The sequence below is a fragment of the Adiantum capillus-veneris genome, chromosome 4, assembly GCF_014529385.1.
Source record: "Adiantum capillus-veneris isolate H3 chromosome 4, ASM1452938v2, whole genome shotgun sequence".
Lineage (NCBI taxonomy): Eukaryota > Viridiplantae > Streptophyta > Polypodiopsida > Polypodiales > Pteridaceae > Adiantum > Adiantum capillus-veneris.
The window spans coordinates 56,089,122-56,111,194 of NC_140934.1; the positions used below are offsets into that span (position 1 = coordinate 56,089,122).

At 41.9% G+C, this 22,073-nt stretch overlaps 1 protein-coding gene across 1 annotated transcript; it reads right to left on the reverse strand.

The window, feature by feature from the left end:
* Positions 1 to 12,124: 12,124 nt before the first annotated feature.
* Positions 12,125 to 13,636, reverse strand: LOC147459213 (microbial Terpene synthase-like protein 13). Its single transcript, XM_086509791.1, has 2 exons — positions 12,577 to 13,636; positions 12,125 to 12,343 (listed from the first exon to the last, which is right to left on the reverse strand). The coding sequence occupies exons 1-2, from the start codon at positions 13,579 to 13,581 to the stop codon at positions 12,197 to 12,199; spliced, it is 1,152 nt and encodes a 383-aa protein (XP_086365917.1). The 5' UTR covers positions 13,582 to 13,636; the 3' UTR covers positions 12,125 to 12,196.
* Positions 13,637 to 22,073: the final 8,437 nt, after the last annotated feature.

Sequence of the window (22,073 nt, forward strand, 5' to 3'; positions counted from 1 at the left end):
GCTTGTAGGTGTGGTGCAAGGGAGCATCGATTTGGGTGGAAAGGGCAACACGTAGGAGGACGACAAGGAGCAGGAGGTAAACTCTATCCTAATTTTTAAGTTATTTTTTTAACCCTTCATTGTCTTTTTTCTTAACCTTGAATGGTTTATGATAGGACGTAACTGGAGGTTGATGAGTTTGCATCAAGGACGGGTGGTAGGGGGACAGGCTTTGGACCTCATCTTCCCTTGCGCATTACCTAGGACAACTCCCCCCTGGCGATGTTGCCATTGTACATAATGAATTTACTCCCCAAGGCCATTTTACGACGTGGTCGTTGAAAGCTCTAAGCAAGGTTTTGTGTTTGTGCACCATTGCTCAAACTGCCCATCTTGTGTTCCTAATGCGTAGATCCCTTGTATGCACAACATTTGGCATTGGCTTCCATGGTAAAGTGCTTGCCTAGATGAGGATACATGCTTCCGTTGGCTCAACTGACCCTAAGGCAATAGCGCAGTCCCTCCTGATTGGGGAGTTGTATGTGCAAGAGAGGCACCAAGAAATGGTTAAGAAAATCATGAGCTCCTCAATTGTATGATGTAAAATCAACTTTTAATAAAATATACTTTGAGCGGTTTCTCTATCTTGTACATTCTTTTCAATGTGATCTCTCAATCTTGTAAATTGCTGAAATTGGTGATGTGTTTCAATAAGTTGTGTCTTATTTGCTTAAAGTAACAACATAGCAAAAGTGGGATGCACGTGATATCTGCTTTCAACTTACCTTAATTCTGGGGACAATACAAAAACATTTGAGTGAAAAGAAGTGGAATTTGTACTGTTGCATTAAGGTTTTCTTTCACTTAATCTAAATTTTTTTTGGTATCCTGGGGGGCAGACTAGATAATGCAAAAAAAAGGGTGGCCACAAGGATGTGCAGATGGCTCATTTAGAATTTTTGGATGGCTGTCCTATGCGCCCTTGTGGCCACCCTTTTTTTTGCATTATCTGGCCTTGTCTGGCCCCCAGGACCCTAGAAAAGGTGAGATGAACATGAGGTTTAACTTTTCAAGCATATTATGCCTTCCTTCAACTCAACTTACTAGTTCCCTGCACCAAAAGGCCAACATTGGACAGTACAAAAATCTAGTGTCATGCTGCATAAACAACTGTTTTCACTATATATCAATAGTTTTGGTAACCAAAGGGGCAAAAAAGGCTAGCAAATGCAAAAAAAAGGGTGGCCACAAAGGCACGCAATTTTGGATGGCTCACCTGTGCGCCCTTGTGGCCACCCTTTTTTTGCATTTGCTAGCCTTGTTTGCCTCTTAGGTTACCAAAATTATTGATATTTGATTTGAATTTACCTTGTCATGGCCAAAAACACTTAACTTAAAACAATGGATAGTCCAAAAAGCCAAATGACTATGGAGACAGTAGACAAAGACAATAGACAACTCATAGTCATTTTGTCATTGCAAAGTCATCTGATTATAAAGAGAAGGGTGTGCAATACAAAAAAGGACGTGTAACTTTGGCTAATGCTAGAAGTCCCGTCGCAATCGACGTGCAAGCTACATATCCTTTGGCTGTATTGTCACTCTCTTTGCATGTATGGCGCATAGGTTGGTATCTTCCAACACCGATATGATGTGGGCCTCTGTAGCTTCTTGAATAGCCTCCAACGCTATTTCTTGCATCCTATGCTAATTTCCATAGCTTTGACGCACCTCCTTCCCCATGCAAGCAAAGGGGACGCGTCAAATTAAAAGCTCCATAGTCTTCTGGTAGTGCCGGATTTCTACAAATGCCCTTTCTATTTTTCAATGCCGCTGAGGTTGTCTTGGGGGTACTTGCACATTTGCTGGTTGGTGGCGTTTAGGCTTCTTGAAAAAATATGATTTGCACTTGTTTACATGCTTTGGGGCTGGATTTGGAGCCTCTTCACAGTCATCCTCTTCCATTTCCTCCCGATCTTGTGCTATGGGGAGAGATCCCTGGCCATGAGGCAATGCCTTTTCCCCAACGGGCAACCGAGGTGTGCTCGGTATATCAGCTTGCTACCATGGTGGCTCTATCTCTGATTCAGTATCTGTATGGACCACCCCAACTCTGGATGGTCTTGCTTGCGAATTGTGGCATGGCAGGTCCTCCGTATGAGACTCTGGTGTTTGTTGGGCTTGCTCTTATTGCCAACATTGGGCGGGTTGCTTCACTCTACATCAAGGCGTTTGTTGTTGAGCAGGTGAAGTATCTTCTGTCCTTGATGTCTCCTGGGCCCGACTACCATGCCCACTGCTAAAAGAGTAACTAGAACGGCCAGGTGTTCATGGCCGTTTTCTTGTGCCTTTAAGCTATGTCGGCTTGTCACATCCTTGGAGGGTGTTTCTGTTGGCAAGCAGATGCTCTTTTGCGGTTTGTTTGGTGCATTCCATTGGGTATGGTAAGAGCTATTTGTGCTTAAGAAATGAGTGATTTATTAGAGCATGCAATATTTATAAGGGCCCATTTTAAAAGGGCCCTGTTCACACTAATTTTGGAAAAAAACTATTATTTTTAATGGATGCACCATTTTTTAAAAAAAAAATGTCAAGAGTTGGACCCTTTGTTCACATGTAGTCACTTGCATAGAATCCATTTAAACCCTTGTCACACTCTGCATTAGCGCTATGCAACATGCTTGGCGGGGCCTTGCGACATTTGCTACTTGTTGCTGTGCTCTTGATGACTCCATTTTTGCACTTCCCTAGCAATATTGGATTGTCGTGCACGTTCCATTGTGAGCTTACGAGCAAATGTTGTGCAAAAAAGCTAGTTGAACATCTTCTCCAAATAATTGGATTGCACCATTCCACCATCATGTCGAGTATTTTTGAAGTACACCCCCCTTGCTCAATAATGGGACTTCTCTATGCCTTGAGTGCTAAAAATCTCAAGCGAACCATATTTGTGCATAAAAAATGCACCATGTGCAAACAAGATATGCTGTTCACATGAGTAAACGATCCACATTATTTAATGAAAACAATCCCTTGTAATAACTTCACCACGTAACATGGCTTACCATGTAATGTGTGATGTTATTTTCACCCCAAGAAAGGGTGAAGACCTTGGTAAAATCCGCCAAGGCTTCCTGAAATGATTGACATTGTTCTTTTGTTGTGGTGGTAAGGCCCATAAGCTTGACCATTTTATCAAAATGTACCCAAACTTCCTTGCGCTTGTTTGCAAGCTCGTCATTTGAATCATTGTCAGTAGTAGCTTTGCATAACTCCTTCCAAAGTTCCCAAAGTTTACCTGTCTGCTGGTTGGAGCTGTTTTGAGCATCACATTGACGCGGATTTCCTTGTGTTACTTTCTTCAAAAAGTGTCTGGCTTTTTGTCCACTCATTGACACTCTTTGGGCAATTTTCATGGGCCTCTTTGCATCAACGATAAACACATTTCCACCATGACAGCCAATGGAATTCAAGAGTGACCCTTTCAATTGCTTCCTCGGACTTTTCCAATGGCTTTATTGTGAAAGCATAGTCAATGTGGAGCTTCAATAGCATATAAAAAATGTGCATGAATGCATGTAATGTTCAAAAATGTACATTTGATAGAGGAAATGGAAACATTGGATTTCAAGCCTGGTCCTTTTGTGCACGGTTTGAGGCATTGAACATGGGACATCTCAAAATAGACGCTTCCCATTCTTTGCGTTCATCTCCGACATCATGACAGTCCAACCCTTGTTCTTCATCCCCTTGCTATGGAAGCATTGAACTGACCTTTGCAGGGCTCTTGTGTGATTTTTATCCGCTAGGTTTGTACCCTCGAGTGCAAAATAGACAAGGCATGAGAGAAGAACGCCCCTTGTTTGTAGCCAAGCAAACACTTTATGGTGTTCAAGTCCCCACCTAAGTTCCACTCCACATCATAACTACCAAAACCCTCAACCTACAACTTCTCACCTGCAATTTGGAAGTGTATTACTTCTATGATCCATGGAGTTCTCTAAAAAATCCATGAAAGTACTCCATTGGTCTCTTTGGGCACCTCAATAGCACCCAACCACCAAATGTCTTCCTCTGATTGCATACTAAAAGACGGGGTGGGAGATGGCTCATTGATTCCGTTCACTTGGTTTGCAAAAGGGCCTCATTCATTAGAGTGATACTTAGCCTCTCTAACCTTTGGCCTTTCACTCATCGAGTTTTAGCACAAAAGCAACCTTTGTGCCAAGCACTACAAATAAATAGTGGCAAGACCTTATACTTCAAAGTCTATGATAAGAACACAGCCAAAAGAAAGAAGTTTTGAGCAAAAAAATACAGCAATTAATCATTACACACATCAAATTTTCAATCAATATCCAATTAATCATGCATATTAATCCAGTTTTATGACACACACACACACACACACTAATAATTGGTAATTTTTTACCAATTTCTATGTGCACACACACAAGCTTTGATCTTGTCAAATTTGGAAACTAGGCACTCATATGTCTAATTGGGCATGTCTATATCATAAATCAATCATCACATTTGCCAAATCACTAAGAACATATTGATCTTTTGCGACACACACAAGGGAAAATTAATGCAAAAATTAGGCATACACACACTCAATTAGAGTGCACACACGCTTAATCTTAGTGCACACAATAACAATTTATGCATACTCAATTCTAAGAAAAATTTGGCATTATGATGGCATGCAAAACGTACAAATCAAAAGCCCAAAATCACAAATCAATTATGGCTATGCATGTCGCACAAGTCTTGCATCCAATGGAACTATCCAATTGTTATGCTCGATGTGTAGGCCGATTTTGTTGAAGCTCAAAGCCCTAATATGGCATTCCAAAATCAGTAAATGGTTAAGTGATGAGCACAAATTGACATTGTTAGAATACAATCCAAGCTTCTAATTAGGCAAGAATCAAAGCATAAGCACCAAATTTTAGTCCAACTAGTAGAAAATTAGTGTGTAAGTTAGTAAAAATTAGTGAAATTAGCAAGAGGCTAGTCATTAGGAACTTTCAAAGGTCTTTTAGGAGCCTTTTAGAAGAGAGAGAAAAAAGAGCTCCTCCAACGAGAGAAGGGCCAACATTATGTAGAAAAATAGACTAATATTAACAAAAATATGAAAAAGGTATCACCCACTCATTCACCAACGGTCCTTGAAAACGGTCGCATTTTCAATTAAATGCGAGTGTCTTTTTCATGACGTAGGCACTTCTCATTAAATATGGCTTTTGTCATCATCAAAATTAAAAAAATCACAAAACTATTAGTTAGTGTCAAAATTTGAAGATTTTGACACCGCCAATGTGTTTGGAATGCCCAAAAAAATGGAAAATCTACTTGCCTTGTTTTGACACCCGAAGAGGGAGAAAGTGTCCTAGAATGAGGTTTTTGTTGAATGACACGCGAGAGGCAATCCATGTGGAATGGCTTCTACGTGCTATTAGGCAAAATTTCTCCCAACAGTGCGCTTGAACTGTGCATGAGAAACAATCCTTTTCTTGTGAGTGACCTATGCATGCCGTTAGGCAAAATTTTCCTAACGGCACACATAGGCCATTCCATAAAAAAATAGATCGTCTCTCCATGCCATTTGGTAAAAACTCCTTTTTAGGGGTTTTTTTTTGAGCATTTCGAATGCATTGGTGGTGTCAAAATCTTCAAACTTTGACAAAAGTTATCAATTTTATGATTTTTTTTTTGTATTTTCTCCCTCTCCAGGTGTCATAACAGGGCAAGTAGACATTCAATTTTTAGGTTTTTGAGCATTTCGAATGCATTGGTGGTGTCAAAATCTTCAAACTTTGACAAAAGTTATCAATTTTATGATTTTTTTAATTTCAATGATGACAAAATCCATATTGAACGAGTGCGCCACCTGCATGAAAAATATAGTCGCATTTAATGAAAAGGTGTTCGTTTTCAAGGACCGCCAAAACATTAGGTTCACTGTCATGCCAAGGGTAGGACTAGACGGGCACGGCCCGGGCAATGTGCCGGACACACATGCAGTAAAGGGGTCTATATATGGAAGAGGGCCAGGGGCCTATGTATAGGATGGTTGGGAGGTTATTCGCATGTCTGTCTACCCGCTGGTCTTACATTGGTATCAGAGCTCAGGGGGAGGGGAGAGCCATGGACGAGGGAAAAGGACTCTCTCTCTCTCGATCGAAGAAGAAGGCAATCCCTCTCTCTCTCTCTCGCGTTCGTGTATGCTGAGCATGGCTCTTGCCTAGAGGAAGGAGGAAGGAGATGGGCGCCATGAATGAAGCATGCAAGCGGTGATTGCATGAAGCATGCAAGCGGAGGGCCGTGGAAGTGGCAGTCTGCACAAGCCGGGGAGGAAGAAATTGATCTCGGACGCGTGTAGGCACCCCAACTCGAGGGTAGGAGATTTTTTGAGCAGGAGGAAAGGGGACCATTACGGGCTCTTTGGGAGCGCTAGCACAAGCCATCACTTTTTCGTGCCTAGTTCGTTCTCAACAGCCCCGTCATAGCCCGCTATCGGCGCTTCTTCTCCTTCACGCTATCGTCAAAACCTGCAACAACAGCCGCCATCGTTTTTTTTGGCATGAGTTCGTATTATTGAACATGAGAGTGCCCTAAGTTGGGCACCCTCCCCTGTTACGCGGTCTCCCCCGCTGGCCCCAGACCCTCCTTCGCAGCATGGCGCCAGGATTCGAGCCCACCACCTGGGCGATCCAGCCACAAGCCTTGCCCTTTCATTGTGTGCATGAAGGCACAGCGGGAAGCCGGGCTTGCATGGCGGGTCTTTGACAACGGATTCGACTACAGTCGCTTTGCACGGCAATCGGCAAGAACTCGGCCATCACGATCACGGCCTCCAGTTTTTCTTCTGAAGCCCCCAAGAACATGGAACTCAGAAATTCTGATGCAAATGCAACAAATCGATACGGCTACGACATGTTTGGCCTACATGGTCATGCACCATGCAAGATATCGACACCATGGGATGTCGATTCGGGTGATTAATGAGGTATGCAATCGATTTTGCTTTCGTTTGACAAATTTTTCACACATGCTATGTAACTCTTACATGCAGGCACAAGCATGGCTTGTGAGAATTTTTTTTAACTACTTTGTTTGCAAAGAACCATTGTTTGGTTGAGGGATCAACATCAAGCACTGCTTGAGTATACAATCCCTTGCCACCACACGTGAGTCGGCGTGTAATTGTTGATACAAAGGTAACTCAGGTAGGGCCTGTGACATATTCGATTACGGTATTCGTCAAGGCCAACTAGTCAGTATAATTTCAAGTAAGTGTTTCCCATCAGATACTTTCCAAGGGCAAGGCTCCCTCGAGCGACACTCCAATAAACTGGTTTGTGTCTAACGTCGGTTGTTCAATTTTGATCTCTCCATGTTGTGCTATCTCGAGGCGGAGGAAAGCAAGATTTCTGGGAGCACGGCTCCATGAATTGGATGCATACTCATTTCCAAGCCATTGCAGCTTGCTAAGAAGCAGGCAATATAGAAACATTGACATCCACAGCTAGGAGCTGAATGCAATGTTGACCACCATATGCAATTTCAACAAGCAAAGGTTGCTTTGAACAAGCAGTATTGGACAATCGCTGACATGTGATAGCTCAACTGTAGATGCTATCTTTCTCACTATCGAAAAATGTTATGATTCTCAATCAGTAGCAAAATTTGGCAAGGCCGTTTCCCTATGAAATTTTGACACGATCAATTTATGTACATGATCGACAAGGTTGATTCTCTTTGCTATGGCATCTGCCGTCCATCGCATTTGTAGGCAATGAGGCCAGATGTAATTCTATGAAGCAAGGCTTCAATTTATGCATCTTGCATTGAGACTCCCCACGTTTGGCATATGCTATGAGCATCCAAACTTGGGACGGATTTGGAAAAATGTTTGCAGATTCTTTCATTCCGTATACGACGGATGTATATGATACAAGCGGGCGAATATACATATGCGACAATTCTCTCTCGCACGGCAGATTTGGCTATGAGCCACCTTTACACGAGCTTTTCCTTTGGAATTTCATGACAACTGGTTGCAGCAAAACAACTACCAGGTTATCCAAGTTTAAGTTTTTCTTGATTTTTTTTTCCATGTTTACACTTTACTTGGCAATTACTGTCATTGTGCAAAGCAAAGTGCTTTGGCACGACTTCTCCCTTGTGCCGAGATACTGCCATTGATTTGGAATCAAGGGCTTTGACACACAAGTTGGGGGAACTTCGCAAAATAGGGAATGTCAGCTCACAGAATCTGTACCAGTTTATTCTGTGCAAGGCACTTATGGTTTTGGTTCTCACGCTTGAGACCGTTATAGTAGCCAAGGGCTTCCGTTTTTGCATGCAAGGCATGCTAAGCAGGTGGCATGAATTCCACCACTTTATGCATTATGCTTCCGCTATCACACTCGCAACTCTGTCAAGGACAGACTAAGTGATGGATTGTTGAACCTGATGGTTGGTTGCTATCAACACCCAACAACACTAAAAGGAACCTAACTCTAGGACTTATTTTACAGGCAAAGTGCCAATGCTACGTCATTTTCATATAATCACGACCCTGCAAGGCATGTAGATCAAGATGTGGTTGTGTTTTTCTATTACCTCTCTCAAAGAGAGAGTCATAGCAGAAACTTGTTGCATGCTTATAAGATACGCTGCACGTTAGGCATAAGATACACACGAGCATGGCAATCAACTATACACGTCATAGTCGTTCAAGGAAAGTTTTGCAGCCCAGCATGCTCTTCTTTTCTCTCGTTCTCTCTCTTTAAGGGAATAATGAAAATCTTCTAAGAAGCTTTTGATACGTGTTTTGCTCGTGAGTCAGCCTGAGCCAAGGTGCTCTAACTCTCAGCTAGCACGTGGCTAAGATGCTACTCAAATTAGTCTTCATTGGTTCGTCCATTGAACACTAATTTGCACCAGGGCTATGAGCCACACAGGCTAAGAGCCATTGTCAGGCCAAGGATAAGACCCAACTATTGGCATTCTTTGGGTGATTTTTTTCAAGAGTGAACCGATCTACCCAGGGAAGTATGCATCGACGTTAATGGACAAGCAAGGGTCTTGTCATTCAGGATGTTTACAGTGTCATTTTTGCACTACATGTTTTCGGTGCGACACTCAAGTTGAGTTTTTGATAAATCTTCACCTCACAGCAGCTGATCTCTATAAGGAAGTATAGATGAAGCAATCAGTTGAGACAACATGGCTATCCACAAGAGCTAGGGAGTTCACTTGTGTGGATTTCTTGCTCTCTCTATAGCACTACGGAGTGTCTATGGACATTATTGTTTGGGGTACGACTCGGAGGGTGACTGTTAAATCACCCCATAGGCATTGAGGATCACAGTTTGATCTCTCTCAGTTAAACTTTCAAGGAAAGAATTCCGCAATCTACCACACGGTAGCGGACGAATTCAACTTTTCGAGTTGATTCCAATTATTATGTACCCGGTTAACTATGTTGGTTACCGTTGCCTGCTAGTTGAGCATTTTCTACAGAGGGTCTTACCAAGGGATTTGACTATGTAGATGTTAACCAAAGGGGTTGGATTGCGCAGGCAACACCCACGGTTTCCAGTGCAAGTCGTATAAATACGCTTGAATGTTTCAAAGCCATGCCAAGGGCATGTTGGAACAAAGTATTTTGGACCGTAGCGTCCACTATACCTTATGCTGTTACGAACCTAGTTGTAGGGTTCGATTTGGCACATGTTGTCACATGGGATACAACATGGTCTAGGAACTCAAGGAGTTCAGTTTAGCCAGTGTGGGGCATGATAATGAGGGTCCCTCTCACTCTTGTCGCGGAGTGTTTGCAGTTACCTCCACACACAAGTACCAGCTCGTACTTGATGGATGTCGCTTTTCTTGATATCCTTGTTTGAGACATATTCCACATGTGGAGATGAGTCTCTTGGACTGACAGTGGCGCCAAATTTTACCAATGTGTCGCGACGAAGTCCCTAGGTGCTGGTCGCATCCACTGGTTCGACCATTTTAAGCACACAGTATCAGGAGCAATTTCAGTGGCCAGAAATTGTCGGGTACTAAGTACAAACTTGTTACGATTCCAAGTGTTGTGAAACCACCTTAACGGAGGGTCGTTTCTACATATAGCTAAGTATGCTATGCACATGAGAATGTCTCATGGTTGGTACCTAGGTGTGATCGGGTTGTCACATTCTATTATGGTCCAAATTTGTTGCAAAACTTTCACGCACGTACCGTGGAAAGCCTCGTCATGGAATTGCGGTTCGGATATGTTTGTGTTAAATGCATGCACACTAGGTGTTATGGGCCCTAGTGTTTAACACAAATTTATTCAGAGTGGCATGCAAATTCATGGAAATTATTGTTCCTGCAATTTTTTGCACTGCCAGTGCAATCTCTCTTGCAGATTTAGTATGAGTTTACACCCTGCCATACAAGGTGATGGCTGAGTATGGGTGTTCGTGATTGGCTGCTTGAAACTCCAATCCGCTTTCAACCTAGTTGGTTGTCTCCATTCCATATCGAGTATATGGCTGGATACTCAATAATTGAGTCATAGTTTGTCGTCAGTCGTGGGCGACTGTCTGTAAGTGGTTGGGGGAAAGCACCTCACTCTTACTGATGCTATTCATCCCGCGTAGGATGGGCAACTTGTAGTCTCCTTGGCTAAACAGGACCAGGCTTGCGCTATCATGATCAGAGATATGCTAGAAGCAGCTAAACTTGGTTCGAAAGGAGGAAAGTGGAGAGGGGTAGAGTTTCATGACAAACTTCTAGCCCCGACGTGGGCTACACTAAGTCTGGGAGACGGCTCAGGGGAATTGGTAAGGAAATGCAACAGAGTAGCGGGAGTCCTAAAGTGGGGGGAAGAAACCAGATACTTCAAGAACTCCATTCTGCATTGGCCGCCGCCCTGGTTTGCCGCAAAATCCATATTGGATAGAAGCAGCTAGGAAACTGAATAATAAGGGTCTGAACCGACTGGGGCACTTCTAGGACAGTAACAACAAGAGCTGGAAAACCAGTGAACTTCTGGTAACCCAATTCCAACTTAATAGCTTGGAGGTTTTGCTAGTCAACAAAGTGATGAAAGAGCTTGACAGTGCAATGATGCCAATCTGTGACTCGGAGTTTGACTGGAATGCCTGGAAATGGCCCGAAAGCAGCCTCTTATGGAAACCCTATTCTAAAGGCATTTACCATACAATGATGCTAAAGAAGAATTGGTCTAGCCCCCTTAACAAGATATGGAAAAAACAATGGCCGGAGGAAAGGTGGGAGCAAGTAATGGAGAACATCTGGGCGCCAAAGGTTCCGCATCACATGAAGACATTTCTATGGAAAGTAATTAGGGGTTCTCTTTCGACGGGGGTGAAGATTCAGGAGAGAGGGATAGGGACAGATCGATGCCTGGGGTGCAGGATGGCTAGTGAAGATCTGACCCACCTTTTTATGGAATGCCCAGCTATCAGAGGCTTTACAGGAAAAATTTGCAAGTGGGTCCAAAGAACATGGAAAATTGGTTTTTACAAGACTAATTTACTCCTTGGAGGTAAGAACTTGGGTAGCCCTGCCATCCTCATCTACACTCAAATCATCAGGTTTTGCTTTTTTCATAATGTATGGCAAACAAGGAACCGCCGTGTGTTCGAAGGAGTTCCTGAGGTGGCAAGCTTCGCATAAATTATACAAGAAAACAGAGTGCTAATATGGATGCTCGGGTGTATGAAAAACTCGGATGATTGGTCTAGGGTTACCTGTGCCTTGTTGTCAGCGGAATGCTTAGGTAAAGGGCAAATCATGAAACCAAAAGATTAGTGAAGAACATGATAATGAACGTGGTGTATCAAGGGCATGGGGCAGGTCGTTAGGGGTGGCTCTCCAGATAGCTGATGTAAGTTTGGTCTCTGGATGGTGTCTTGGCTCGGCACGAGCATGGCAAGTTCTTGTAATTTTTTGAAATGATCAATATAATTCACTCACAATTGTGACTTTTGGGCAAAAAAAGAAAAAAAAGAAAAAAAGATATCAAAGCTAAAAGAATTGCATGAACATGGACATATTGAACTTACTTTTATTGATGAGATTGTGAGAATATAAAACAAACTACTTTTGTTCTCTCTTTTTTTGTCTTATACCTTCAACCACCTATGAGGATGGCAATTTGAGCGATGTTTTTGAATTGTGGCTAGAATACAATCAAAACGTTGGCAAATTTTTTGGGATTTGACACGCCGACACACATAGGGTCGAGGAGGCTAACAAATCTCACTGAAAAGCTTATTTGAAGATGACAATATGTTGTATAGATATGGATATAGTTTTGTAGTTTGACCTTAAAGTTGATAAAAGTTATGCAAGGTGGATGGTGAGTGATGCAATATTGACGAGGCGTGGGCTTTCCAAGTCTACACCGGTGTAGTAGCGGGTGGTAAGGTAGCTCCAGTGCAGATTGGCGGGAATCCAGTCGGCAATGCCTCGCAGATACTTAGCCATTCCAGGCTTCTCCATCAAGGCCTTGCAGCCTTGTGCCTCCTCTAGAAGCCTTGCAAAGTCCTGGTCTCTCACCTCAATCATCTTGCACACAATGTCGACGCTCTTTTGCAGGTCGCCATAGCCGGGACTACAGGGTTGCAGGAAGACGATGGCCAAGATGTTGCAGATGTCTCCGCTCTGGGCATACTCGCCCTTGAAGGAGAACAGGTCGTTCACCCAGGCGACATGGTCCGCCACTGCGCTCCTCAGGAGCGTCAAGAGAGGGCTGTCGAGCAAGCTCGGGTCAAACTCCACGTCGAGCCCGCTCTCAAGGAGGATGAAGAAGGGATCCATGGCGGCTGAGCTTCGGCGATTGGCGATGTAGGTGTAAAGGTCGGGGACGAGGGCGGCCTGGCGCCAGGCGACCTGGGTAGCAGCAGCGGCGGCGTAGCGCTGGAGGCTATGCCGGAAGCGAGCTTGGTATTGGGGACTTAGATGGGCACGCATCTCGCTCCACCAGCCGCTCCACACGTCAATGGCGGCGGCGGCCTGGTGGCGCTCTGCCACATTATAATTATTAGAAGCGGCCGCTGTATTAATTAGGGCTGCGCCCTTCTGGTTCATCAGCAATGCTTGGTCAAGCTCTTTGAGCAGCACGTCTGCTGCCGGATGAGCACCCCCCAATCCCTCCTGCACATCGTCGGTGATGTCGTCGAATGCGAAAATCCAAGCCATGAATTTGACAGCAATTAAGGAGAGACTCTCTTCCATATCTACAGTCGCCGCGCAGGCTAAGAAGGGGAAGAGCGACTGCGCAATCTTGTCCGCCTCCGCTGTGGTCGAGGGCTTCAGCGCGGAGAGCAGCCATGCGTCCGCCTTCGCTCGGATGATGTGGTAGGAAGGGTGCATGCGCAGCGGCTGAGAGCATGCCAGCGGAGGAATGGTGATAGTGCGTGGGAGAGAATGAGGGCGGCGTTGCGCATGGCAGAGTAGCAGCTGCAGGTCCGCGTGCAAGGCAGAGCTACAGCTCCTAATTGTCGATGGCGACGCTGGCAGCCTTGATTCTATGCTAATCTCCTTGTCCATATTGGTGTCCATGCGAGGCCGAGAGCGAGGGAGGAGAAGTGAAGAAGGGATCTATCCGACAGGGCTAGTCAAGAGGGAATTGTGTGTGTGTGTGTGTGTGTGAGAGAGAGAGAGAGAGAGAGAGAGAGAGAGAGAGAGGATATATATATATATGGTTTGGAAACATTACCTATATTGACACCTTCTATGTTCATTGAAACGTAAAGTCTTTCATAAGAATCATTTTTCTCATCCCTTGGGCCTTTGACATCCTTCGTTTCCAAAGACTTTGGCAAAGAAAGCAAGAAACTCGCAGTAGACATCCTCACAAAGATCATTTCTAAGAGGAACTCCTATTTTATAAATGTCATCTTTAATACTAGTATGAGTTTACACCACGTGGAGATTGAACCATTTGGAGATAAGCACAAATGGTAGTATAAGACTAGATTCGCAGAAGCCGGTGGAAATGTGAAGGGCAAGGATGTGCAGAGCAAGTGGAAGGCATCCATCCATTGGATAAAAACGTACGCATGTCTTACGAACTCACCACAAGAACCGATGAGCCTCGTTTCAAGCTAGTCTAATAAGAAAGCATAACACAATGAAAACCAAACCTTATTAAAATAGGTACCACAATAAGAGAGGAGCTGAGCATGAGGCCAAGGAAAATTATATGGAAAATAATTTTCAGAACCTTACATAATTCCTTTTCGAAAGATTTTCAAAAAGAAAATTTTGAAAATTTGGGCTAAGTTTTTATATTTTTCGTTAAAAATTATGCAAAGTTTTTCCTTGTCCTCTTGCTCAGAACCTGCATTTTTGAATTTCAAAACAACAAGGTATGGGGAGGTTTTGCTAAGGCTTGGCATTTTTGTAGGCTTTGCCCTCTACTTACATGGTATAAAGTAATAAAATGACCCCTTTGTCTTGACAAACGTGTAGGCTTGTTTCCAAAAAAAAAACCCTTATGTAAATGTCATTTTGTGAAATTTAATAAAATCTATCGGAGAAAATACTCCTATTTCTAAACTTACATTCTCAGAGGTGACCCCCTCGAGAATACAAGCATCTACGTACACAAATGTCTCCTCTTAAAATGCATCCCTTGCAAAATATGCCCGTTAGAGGCATGGCCAAGAAGCTATGAGTTCTTTTCATAGGATGAATGTGCTATCAAGTATGCATAATTCAGAAATAAGAAATAAGGGCAAGGCTAGGAAGTCTGGGTTGTCTTCAAAGAATGCAAAGTGACTGTTTCTACTAGATGTCGTACCATTACTTGCATATTGAATGCAAGTGGTATTAATTACATGAGACATGGGCATCAATTAAGAACAATAAATTCTCGTATGCAAAGCTACATGATCTTGTTCAACTTCAATTTTCCCAACAAGTATATCCTCAAAAACTCTATTGGCTCTCACAAAATATTTTTCTCAAAACGTATGTCCACAGATCAAGATGAAATTAAGAGATAACTCAAGCATAAGTAGGGCATAGTTAATGCTTAATGTTGAATAAAATTGATTAAGACCAGACTCAATGAATGATAACTTACAAAGCTTCCCTATAACGATAGTGCTAAGAGAGAGTACATTTGTATGTGCCCAGAGTGCTTATTATATAGGAGTGGAAGGTGCGGGTTGGTAGAGGTGGCTGCCCTAATAGCTGATGTAATTATGGCCCCTGGATGACGTCATGGCTCAACACGAGTATCACAAGACCTTGTAATTTTTTGGGTTGATCGATATAATTCACTCACAATTGTGAGTTTTGCTTTTAAAAAAAAAAGGGAGTGGAAGGTGCATAGGGTAAGAGAGTGGAATCTTCCTGTAAAATGCTAGGTGTCACCCATGGCCTCTTTTGTAGTAGGTATCCGTATGGGATGGTAATGGAGAGTACAATTGGATTATGAAGGGTCACTATGCATTTAATGAAGGTATCCACAAAGGGTAAACAACCGCATAGGAGTAAGAACCCCTTCGCTTTTATTCATGCTTAGAAGAATTGCATGCATAGTCTATAGTAGTTGGAGTTCTTCAAATGGCATAGGGAAACTAGTTTCTATGACATTAGGAAATATTTGGATCTTGGAAGGTTCCATTAGATTAAGGAAGGATTAATGTTGTACTAATAGGAAAAGGGTGGTGGTACCACCTAGTAGCAAAGGGAAGTTAGGGAGGAAGGAACCTTAAGATGGGGTTCACTACAATGGAAAAATGTCTATCACGTGGGTTAAACATTAAGAGTTATTTTATTTTATATTTTTTCACATTTTCACATACAAAAGGGTGTTTGAAAAAATGAATTTGAAAAAAAAAGTTACAGAGTGAATAAAAAAAAGGTCCTTTTTATTAGTGAGAAATTCATCGCTAAGAGGTTTTATAAATAGTCTTTGAGCACATACGATATATAGATTTTACATATTGTGACCCCCCTCACCCCCCCCTCCCCCCCGATAATGCTTTCTTTGTCCCCAGAGAGAAATGATTTGAGGGGGGGGGGGGGGAGGGGTTCACTATGTCTATTAATTGGGTCCACCAAATACAATTTTGTTCATAAAAGACCCTCAAATTTAAAAATGTTCTTCTTTTTCAAAACTTCTATTTTTCACTCTCAAACCCCCCAACATATTATAGCATCAAAGTTGCATTTTCTCTCTGTAGAAACCCTCTCTCCAACTCTCTAGTGCTAAAACTAACCTAATTTCTTCTCCATCTTCTTTCCCATTTTTCTTTCATATTCTCTCTCTCAAACTTGCACCAACTAAAGCTCTCCATAGTTGCCATTTACACTCTCACTCTAAAATTTGCACTACCCTTAGTTCCCTTTCCACCTACCCTCCATAGCTCTCTGTAGTTTCCATCTACACTCTCTTGAGATGAAGCTATGCCACCTGCCCCTAGTTCTCCATAGTTGTTAAGGATGCACTCTCTCAAGCTCTCTCTTGGGAATGAGCCCTCTACACATCTCTTGTTCCACCTTATACCTCCACATTCGTAGATTTTGGTTCTATTGTATGTAGCTATGTCCATCTTCTCTAGACTCACGAGACCTAGGAACGACATTAACAAGACAAGGAATGATGGTCAATAGATTGAAGGTTGCTTCAAAATAGCAAACTGGGTATTCATACAACCAAGCACCATGGGTCCTCATCGTGTATGCAATCATGCTATATTGAAGTAACACTCAAAATTGTAAAATCTTAACAAGATTATATGAATAGAAATATTTTTTAATTGATTTCAAATAAAAAACCATAAGTTTTGAAGAAAAAGGGGCCATTTTATTACCTTGAGCATATAAGTAAAGAGGTTTTTTTAATACTCTTTGAACGCATGTTATATAAACAATTTCTTAAAGGTTCACCCCTAAGAAGCAACATTAGAAAGGGAGGCTTCAAGGTTTCAAGTGTGCAAAAGACATCATGATGATGCTCACGCAACATGTTTACTTTGGGATGACAATGGAGGGAGTCCTCCGGAACAAGTTAAGAATGAGTTTTTTTCCTCACTTGACCACCAAGTTGCTACCAACTTCGAGGTCCTCTCCCCCCTCCCACCGTTGTGACAGCCAAACCTCCCCTACTACTATGACCCCCACCATCCAAGCACCCCCGCTCCACCCACTTCTCTCAGCCAACCTCTAGTGTCGCAACCCCAACCACCCACCTTCTATTGTACTTGAAGTCTCTCATGAACCATTTCTACCATTGTTTCCCACACACATTTCCCCTATTAGGTCATGCTCATCAACAATGAGCATCGACACTCAATGAGTACACTCAATTGAAGGGTTTCACCCATAGCATCACTCTTGACACAACTAACGTAGTTGTTAGCTCTCATGTGTCAAACTACTTTGACCTTGCACCACTATCAGCTAGGCTCCCATACATGACCAAGCCCATAGGGACTGGCTTTGGATGATCAAGAATTGTGGCTCCCTTATCTCGACAATGGAAATGCCACCGAAAACAATGCTTACTGAAGTTAACTTAATTAGAATTTTTATTGCTCTAGCATTGTCACAAAACCCCATATCGTTTATGCTAAGTACTTTCTAGGAAGGTAGCCCACCTCCACAAAAAGTAGATAACCTATAGCCTTCTTTTCCAGTCATGTCATTTGTTTTCCATTAAAGGCTCTATTTTACATTTGATCTATGCACACAAGAAAACAAACCCCTACTAGTGAGTTGCTGCTGTGACGGACGCATATAGCATAGCTATCTGGCACTAACATACTCATTTCAATACTTAGAGAAGTGACTCAAATGGGGCACGAAGAATCTTCAAATGCATCAAATCAACAAGTAAATTACCGACTCCCATATAAAAAATTTTCCTATTTCCTATCTCACCACTCTTGATCATCATGCCATTTCAATGGCTAATTGGACTTTGATAGCCACAAAACTTTATGGGAAGCTATATTACTTCTAAGGGGACAAGTCTACAAAGTCTAGAAGCAATCTTACAAGGTACCAAAATCATAATCTATCATTTACCGAGTCATAAAAATTGTAACATAACTACACAAGCAGGTCATTCTAAGGTCTATTAACACTCTCCTATGTCAAAATGTAAGAAAACAATGATTTAAGCACTCAAAAATGAAGATAAGTCTCTCAAACGTGATGTTACAAACCACAATGGAACTTATTGTGCTTACACTTGAATGAAAGAGAAAGAGACAAGGAACACAATGCAATATTTGGAATCAAAATAGAATCAACCAATCATGAGAAAAGTGGATTACAAATCTAAGCTGAGATGCCGCTTGACAATTTGTACAACAGAGATCTCTTTTATCCCAAAAGAATAATATTCAAACTAAGATTTTTGACCTTTATACTTAGGGCTTTCAAAATAGCCAACTACCGGCTACTTTGGTCCTTGAGTACATCATCAAACATTACATCTCAAAAGTTTGTAACTCATAGAACAAAATTTTCATGGCTCACGACAATGCTCTTAGATAATAAAGTACAACACATCAAGATTTTGGATGTAAAAGGTGTTTTTTACTAGGAGGGTGCTCGTAAGCTGTATCAGCCAAACACTCCCTCCTTCCTAGTTGTTGCACATCCACATGTAAGCTATAGAACATCATCAGTAGTTGAATTGTCGTTTCTCCAAACACTTGAGGACTTTGTTGAACTTGGTTTCTCTTGCCATTATGTCTACTTTGATTGATAAATTGATGAGAGGGTTGTTTAGCAGTGTACTTTGGTAATCTATGTGTTGTGCTTGCATCTCCTTGGTCATTGGGTTGAAGATATTTGAATCCATCTTGAAAAACCTGTCATGAATGCCTCCTTGAATGTCTGCATGTAATGCAAAGGCAGGAACTTTTGGGCATGCATGCCCATAATGAGTCATAGTATTCTTTGATGGTGCTTTTGATTGCAAGTCTCAGCTAATGCCATTGGTGCCTTCAAAGAAGAACTCCCATGGGTTCTCTGCTCTATCGATATCATCAAAGGCTTCAATGTTGCAAGTCGTCTAGCACGTCAAATTTGGCATCCCTCAGTAGGGTTATTGTAGCTCTGAGGGTTTGTATCATATATGCTTTGGAGGGTTTGTAGTTATGTGGAGTCTTGGCAAGAATAGGGTGGTTCATCACCATTTGTCTTCTGCTCTTCCATACTATATATGTCTCCTAGGATCACCTTCTTGGGATTGGACAATAAGTGGGGTCAATCCAAAGGTGTTGGGGAGAATTTCTATAGATCTTCTCATTTTGAGGTCGCTTGTTGAATCATTTCTTTTGTAATGAAGGCTAGCTCTCCAAGATTAGTACCACTTGCTCTTTGGTAACTACAACCCCTTCATAGTCTCCCTCTGCATTGAGCTCTAGAGATGTAATTAGCTTCTTTTTCCATAAGAGGGCCTCTTGCTTCATTAGGGGCAATGCCATCATTTTTTGGCCGAAGTTTTTTATTTGCTTGTTTGGTTTACCACCTATGGCATGTCTACAATCCGCTGTTTGAGCTCCTCTTGAGCATCCACCTCTTGTCGGTCTTCTTCTAGTAGATCATGCATGTCAAGGTTGAAGTACTAGGTATTCTGTTAAGTGTGATTGATCAACACTTTTAAACTCAATATATTATGTTTGGGTGACTGGTACATGTGCAAGTTCTTGTGAAGTAACACCCAAGTCCACAACTTTGGCTTTTATCTCCTTAGCATGCATTTCAACTTATGCCGCTAGATTTGTTTTGGCTTTGGCGAGCTGTTTCTGCAACTCTTTGATTTATTGCTCCTTCTATGCATTGGTAATTAACATACCTACCATCAAAAGTTGCCTTTGCAGTTCTTGCTCCAATTCCGCTTTGAGTGCTTTTACTTCATCTAAACTTGTTGTTAAGGGTTGAGAGGTAGAGGCTAGTGGCCAGAAGGGTTGAAAGGTTGTTCTTCACTACAACCTACAAATCACACATCTTAGAGTGCCTTTTCTTCTTCCTTTCTAGAACCACTTCCAAGGCCTGTTGCTCCACTTGTAGTTGATTGTTTGCCTCAATTTCTCGTTCTAGATTTTTATAAATGTTTTCCACATCTGTTTTTTTTTTCTCTAAAGCTATTTGTAGCTTTTGTTTGTCCTTCTGCATACTACCCACTAGCTAGTTAAGATGTGCCATCTCTTGATTTGCTATTTTTTGTGGTGGCTTTGTCTTGTTTTACTTCTTTGATTTAAATGTTACCATATTGTGACGATTGAACTACAACTCAATCATGTCCAGTGTTTCTCTGAGATCAAACTTCTTAACTATTTGCATAGCCACTGTCTCATCCATTGGTTGCAAAGAAGGAACATCTCTGGTTCTTTGTTCCTCTTGTTTTTTTTAATGTCTTCGCACATCCTTTGGTCTGTGGAAAATAACTCTGCAAGTTGACAGCTTTACCTTATGCCAGATGATTCTCTTCTAGATGTAGTTGTTCTGCATTAAGTCTCCATTAAGTCACTCGTGAGCCTCTTGTTCATAATAAGATTGTCAATTTTGTTTTTTTGTTATAACTTTAGTGTGAGAGAGAGGTAGTGTAAATCCTTGTCCTTCTTCAAGCACATTGGTCGGAGGTGGAGAAGATGGTTTTTGAGAGGTAGTCTCCCTCTACTACATTTGTTGTAGTAGCTATTTTTGGCATTGTCTTCTCATATTGTGTAGGTGGACTGCAAGGAGACTCCAAAATTGAATCAAATTCTGTCATCCACTATCTCTTGGATTCCTCCTCCTCTCTCTATTCTGGTTTGCACTTTAGCTCTTGGTGGACTCTTTGTTTGATAGCATTGGCCAATTTAAGGTTTGTTTTACCAGCCTTTCTTCTTTCCTCTTTGAGCTTGCATCTGAAGGAGGAGGAAACTTGCTATGCTTTTGTGGCTTTCGTCTACTCTTCAACTTTCTTGGTTGGATGTTCCTCCCTTAGTCTTTGAGCTTCTTCCATTGATTGTTGCACTTGTGTTTTGGATATGTGCTCCTCTTGATGTGGCCTTTTTCTGATGAAAGAGGCTTCTATCTCTTCTTTTTCTTTGATTGACTGGTCATCTAATGGGATGTCCTCTTTCTCTTGATTTCTCCATGGATTTCAATACCCGACTCTGTTGCTTTGTTAGTGGTATAGAAAGGCCAGGTCATGGGACATATTGTCTCTAGGAATGGCATTCAAATGGCCAATGATAAGATTAAGTGTTTTTAGCAAGAAAGAGTGCCGACAAATGTATCTAAACTGAGTTCTCTCTAAGGATATGTAAATTTTTATCAAAGATTCATCCATATGTTTGCAACTCAGGCACTTTCCTTGTATGAACTAACCCAAAAGGGTAAGAAGTTCATATGTACCTAGAAATGTAAACAAAATGCTTAAAGGAAGTGATTGGAAAGAAGTGATTCCTTTTCCAATCAAACTGGGATGTAATTTTCCATGTACATGTGGATGCATATAGGATGGCGATAGGGGCTGATGGGAAGACAGACTATCAGGTCTACTTTGCCAATTGCAGGTTCCGTTACAGGTGAACAAGGGTACTCTACTACATAACAAGAAACACTGGGAATTGTTTTTAGCACCACAAAGTCTAGAGACTACTTGTTGGGCAAACTATTTCACTTCTATGTCAATCATCAAGCACTCCTATTTTTTAGCAATAAAGTGATCATTCAAGGTAGATCTATCAGATGGATGATTTTTCTGATGGAATTTGAATTTTAGAGCTTCCATAAGCCAGGAAAGACACATAACACTACAAAATAGATGGCAGTATTCTTGTATGAGAATATCATTTGTAGATATGGATGTCCTATTGAGATAGTATCACATTAAGGTACACACTTCATGAATAAAATGATTTAGATATTGACTGAGATATTTTTAGTTAAGCGCCCAAAATCCACGCCATACTATCCTAGGTACAATGGCCATGCAGAGAGTAGTAACAAAACAATCAAGACAATTTTGACAAAGATAGTCCAGAAAGAGCAACATCAGTGGGATGCAAATCTTCAAACAACATCATGGGCTT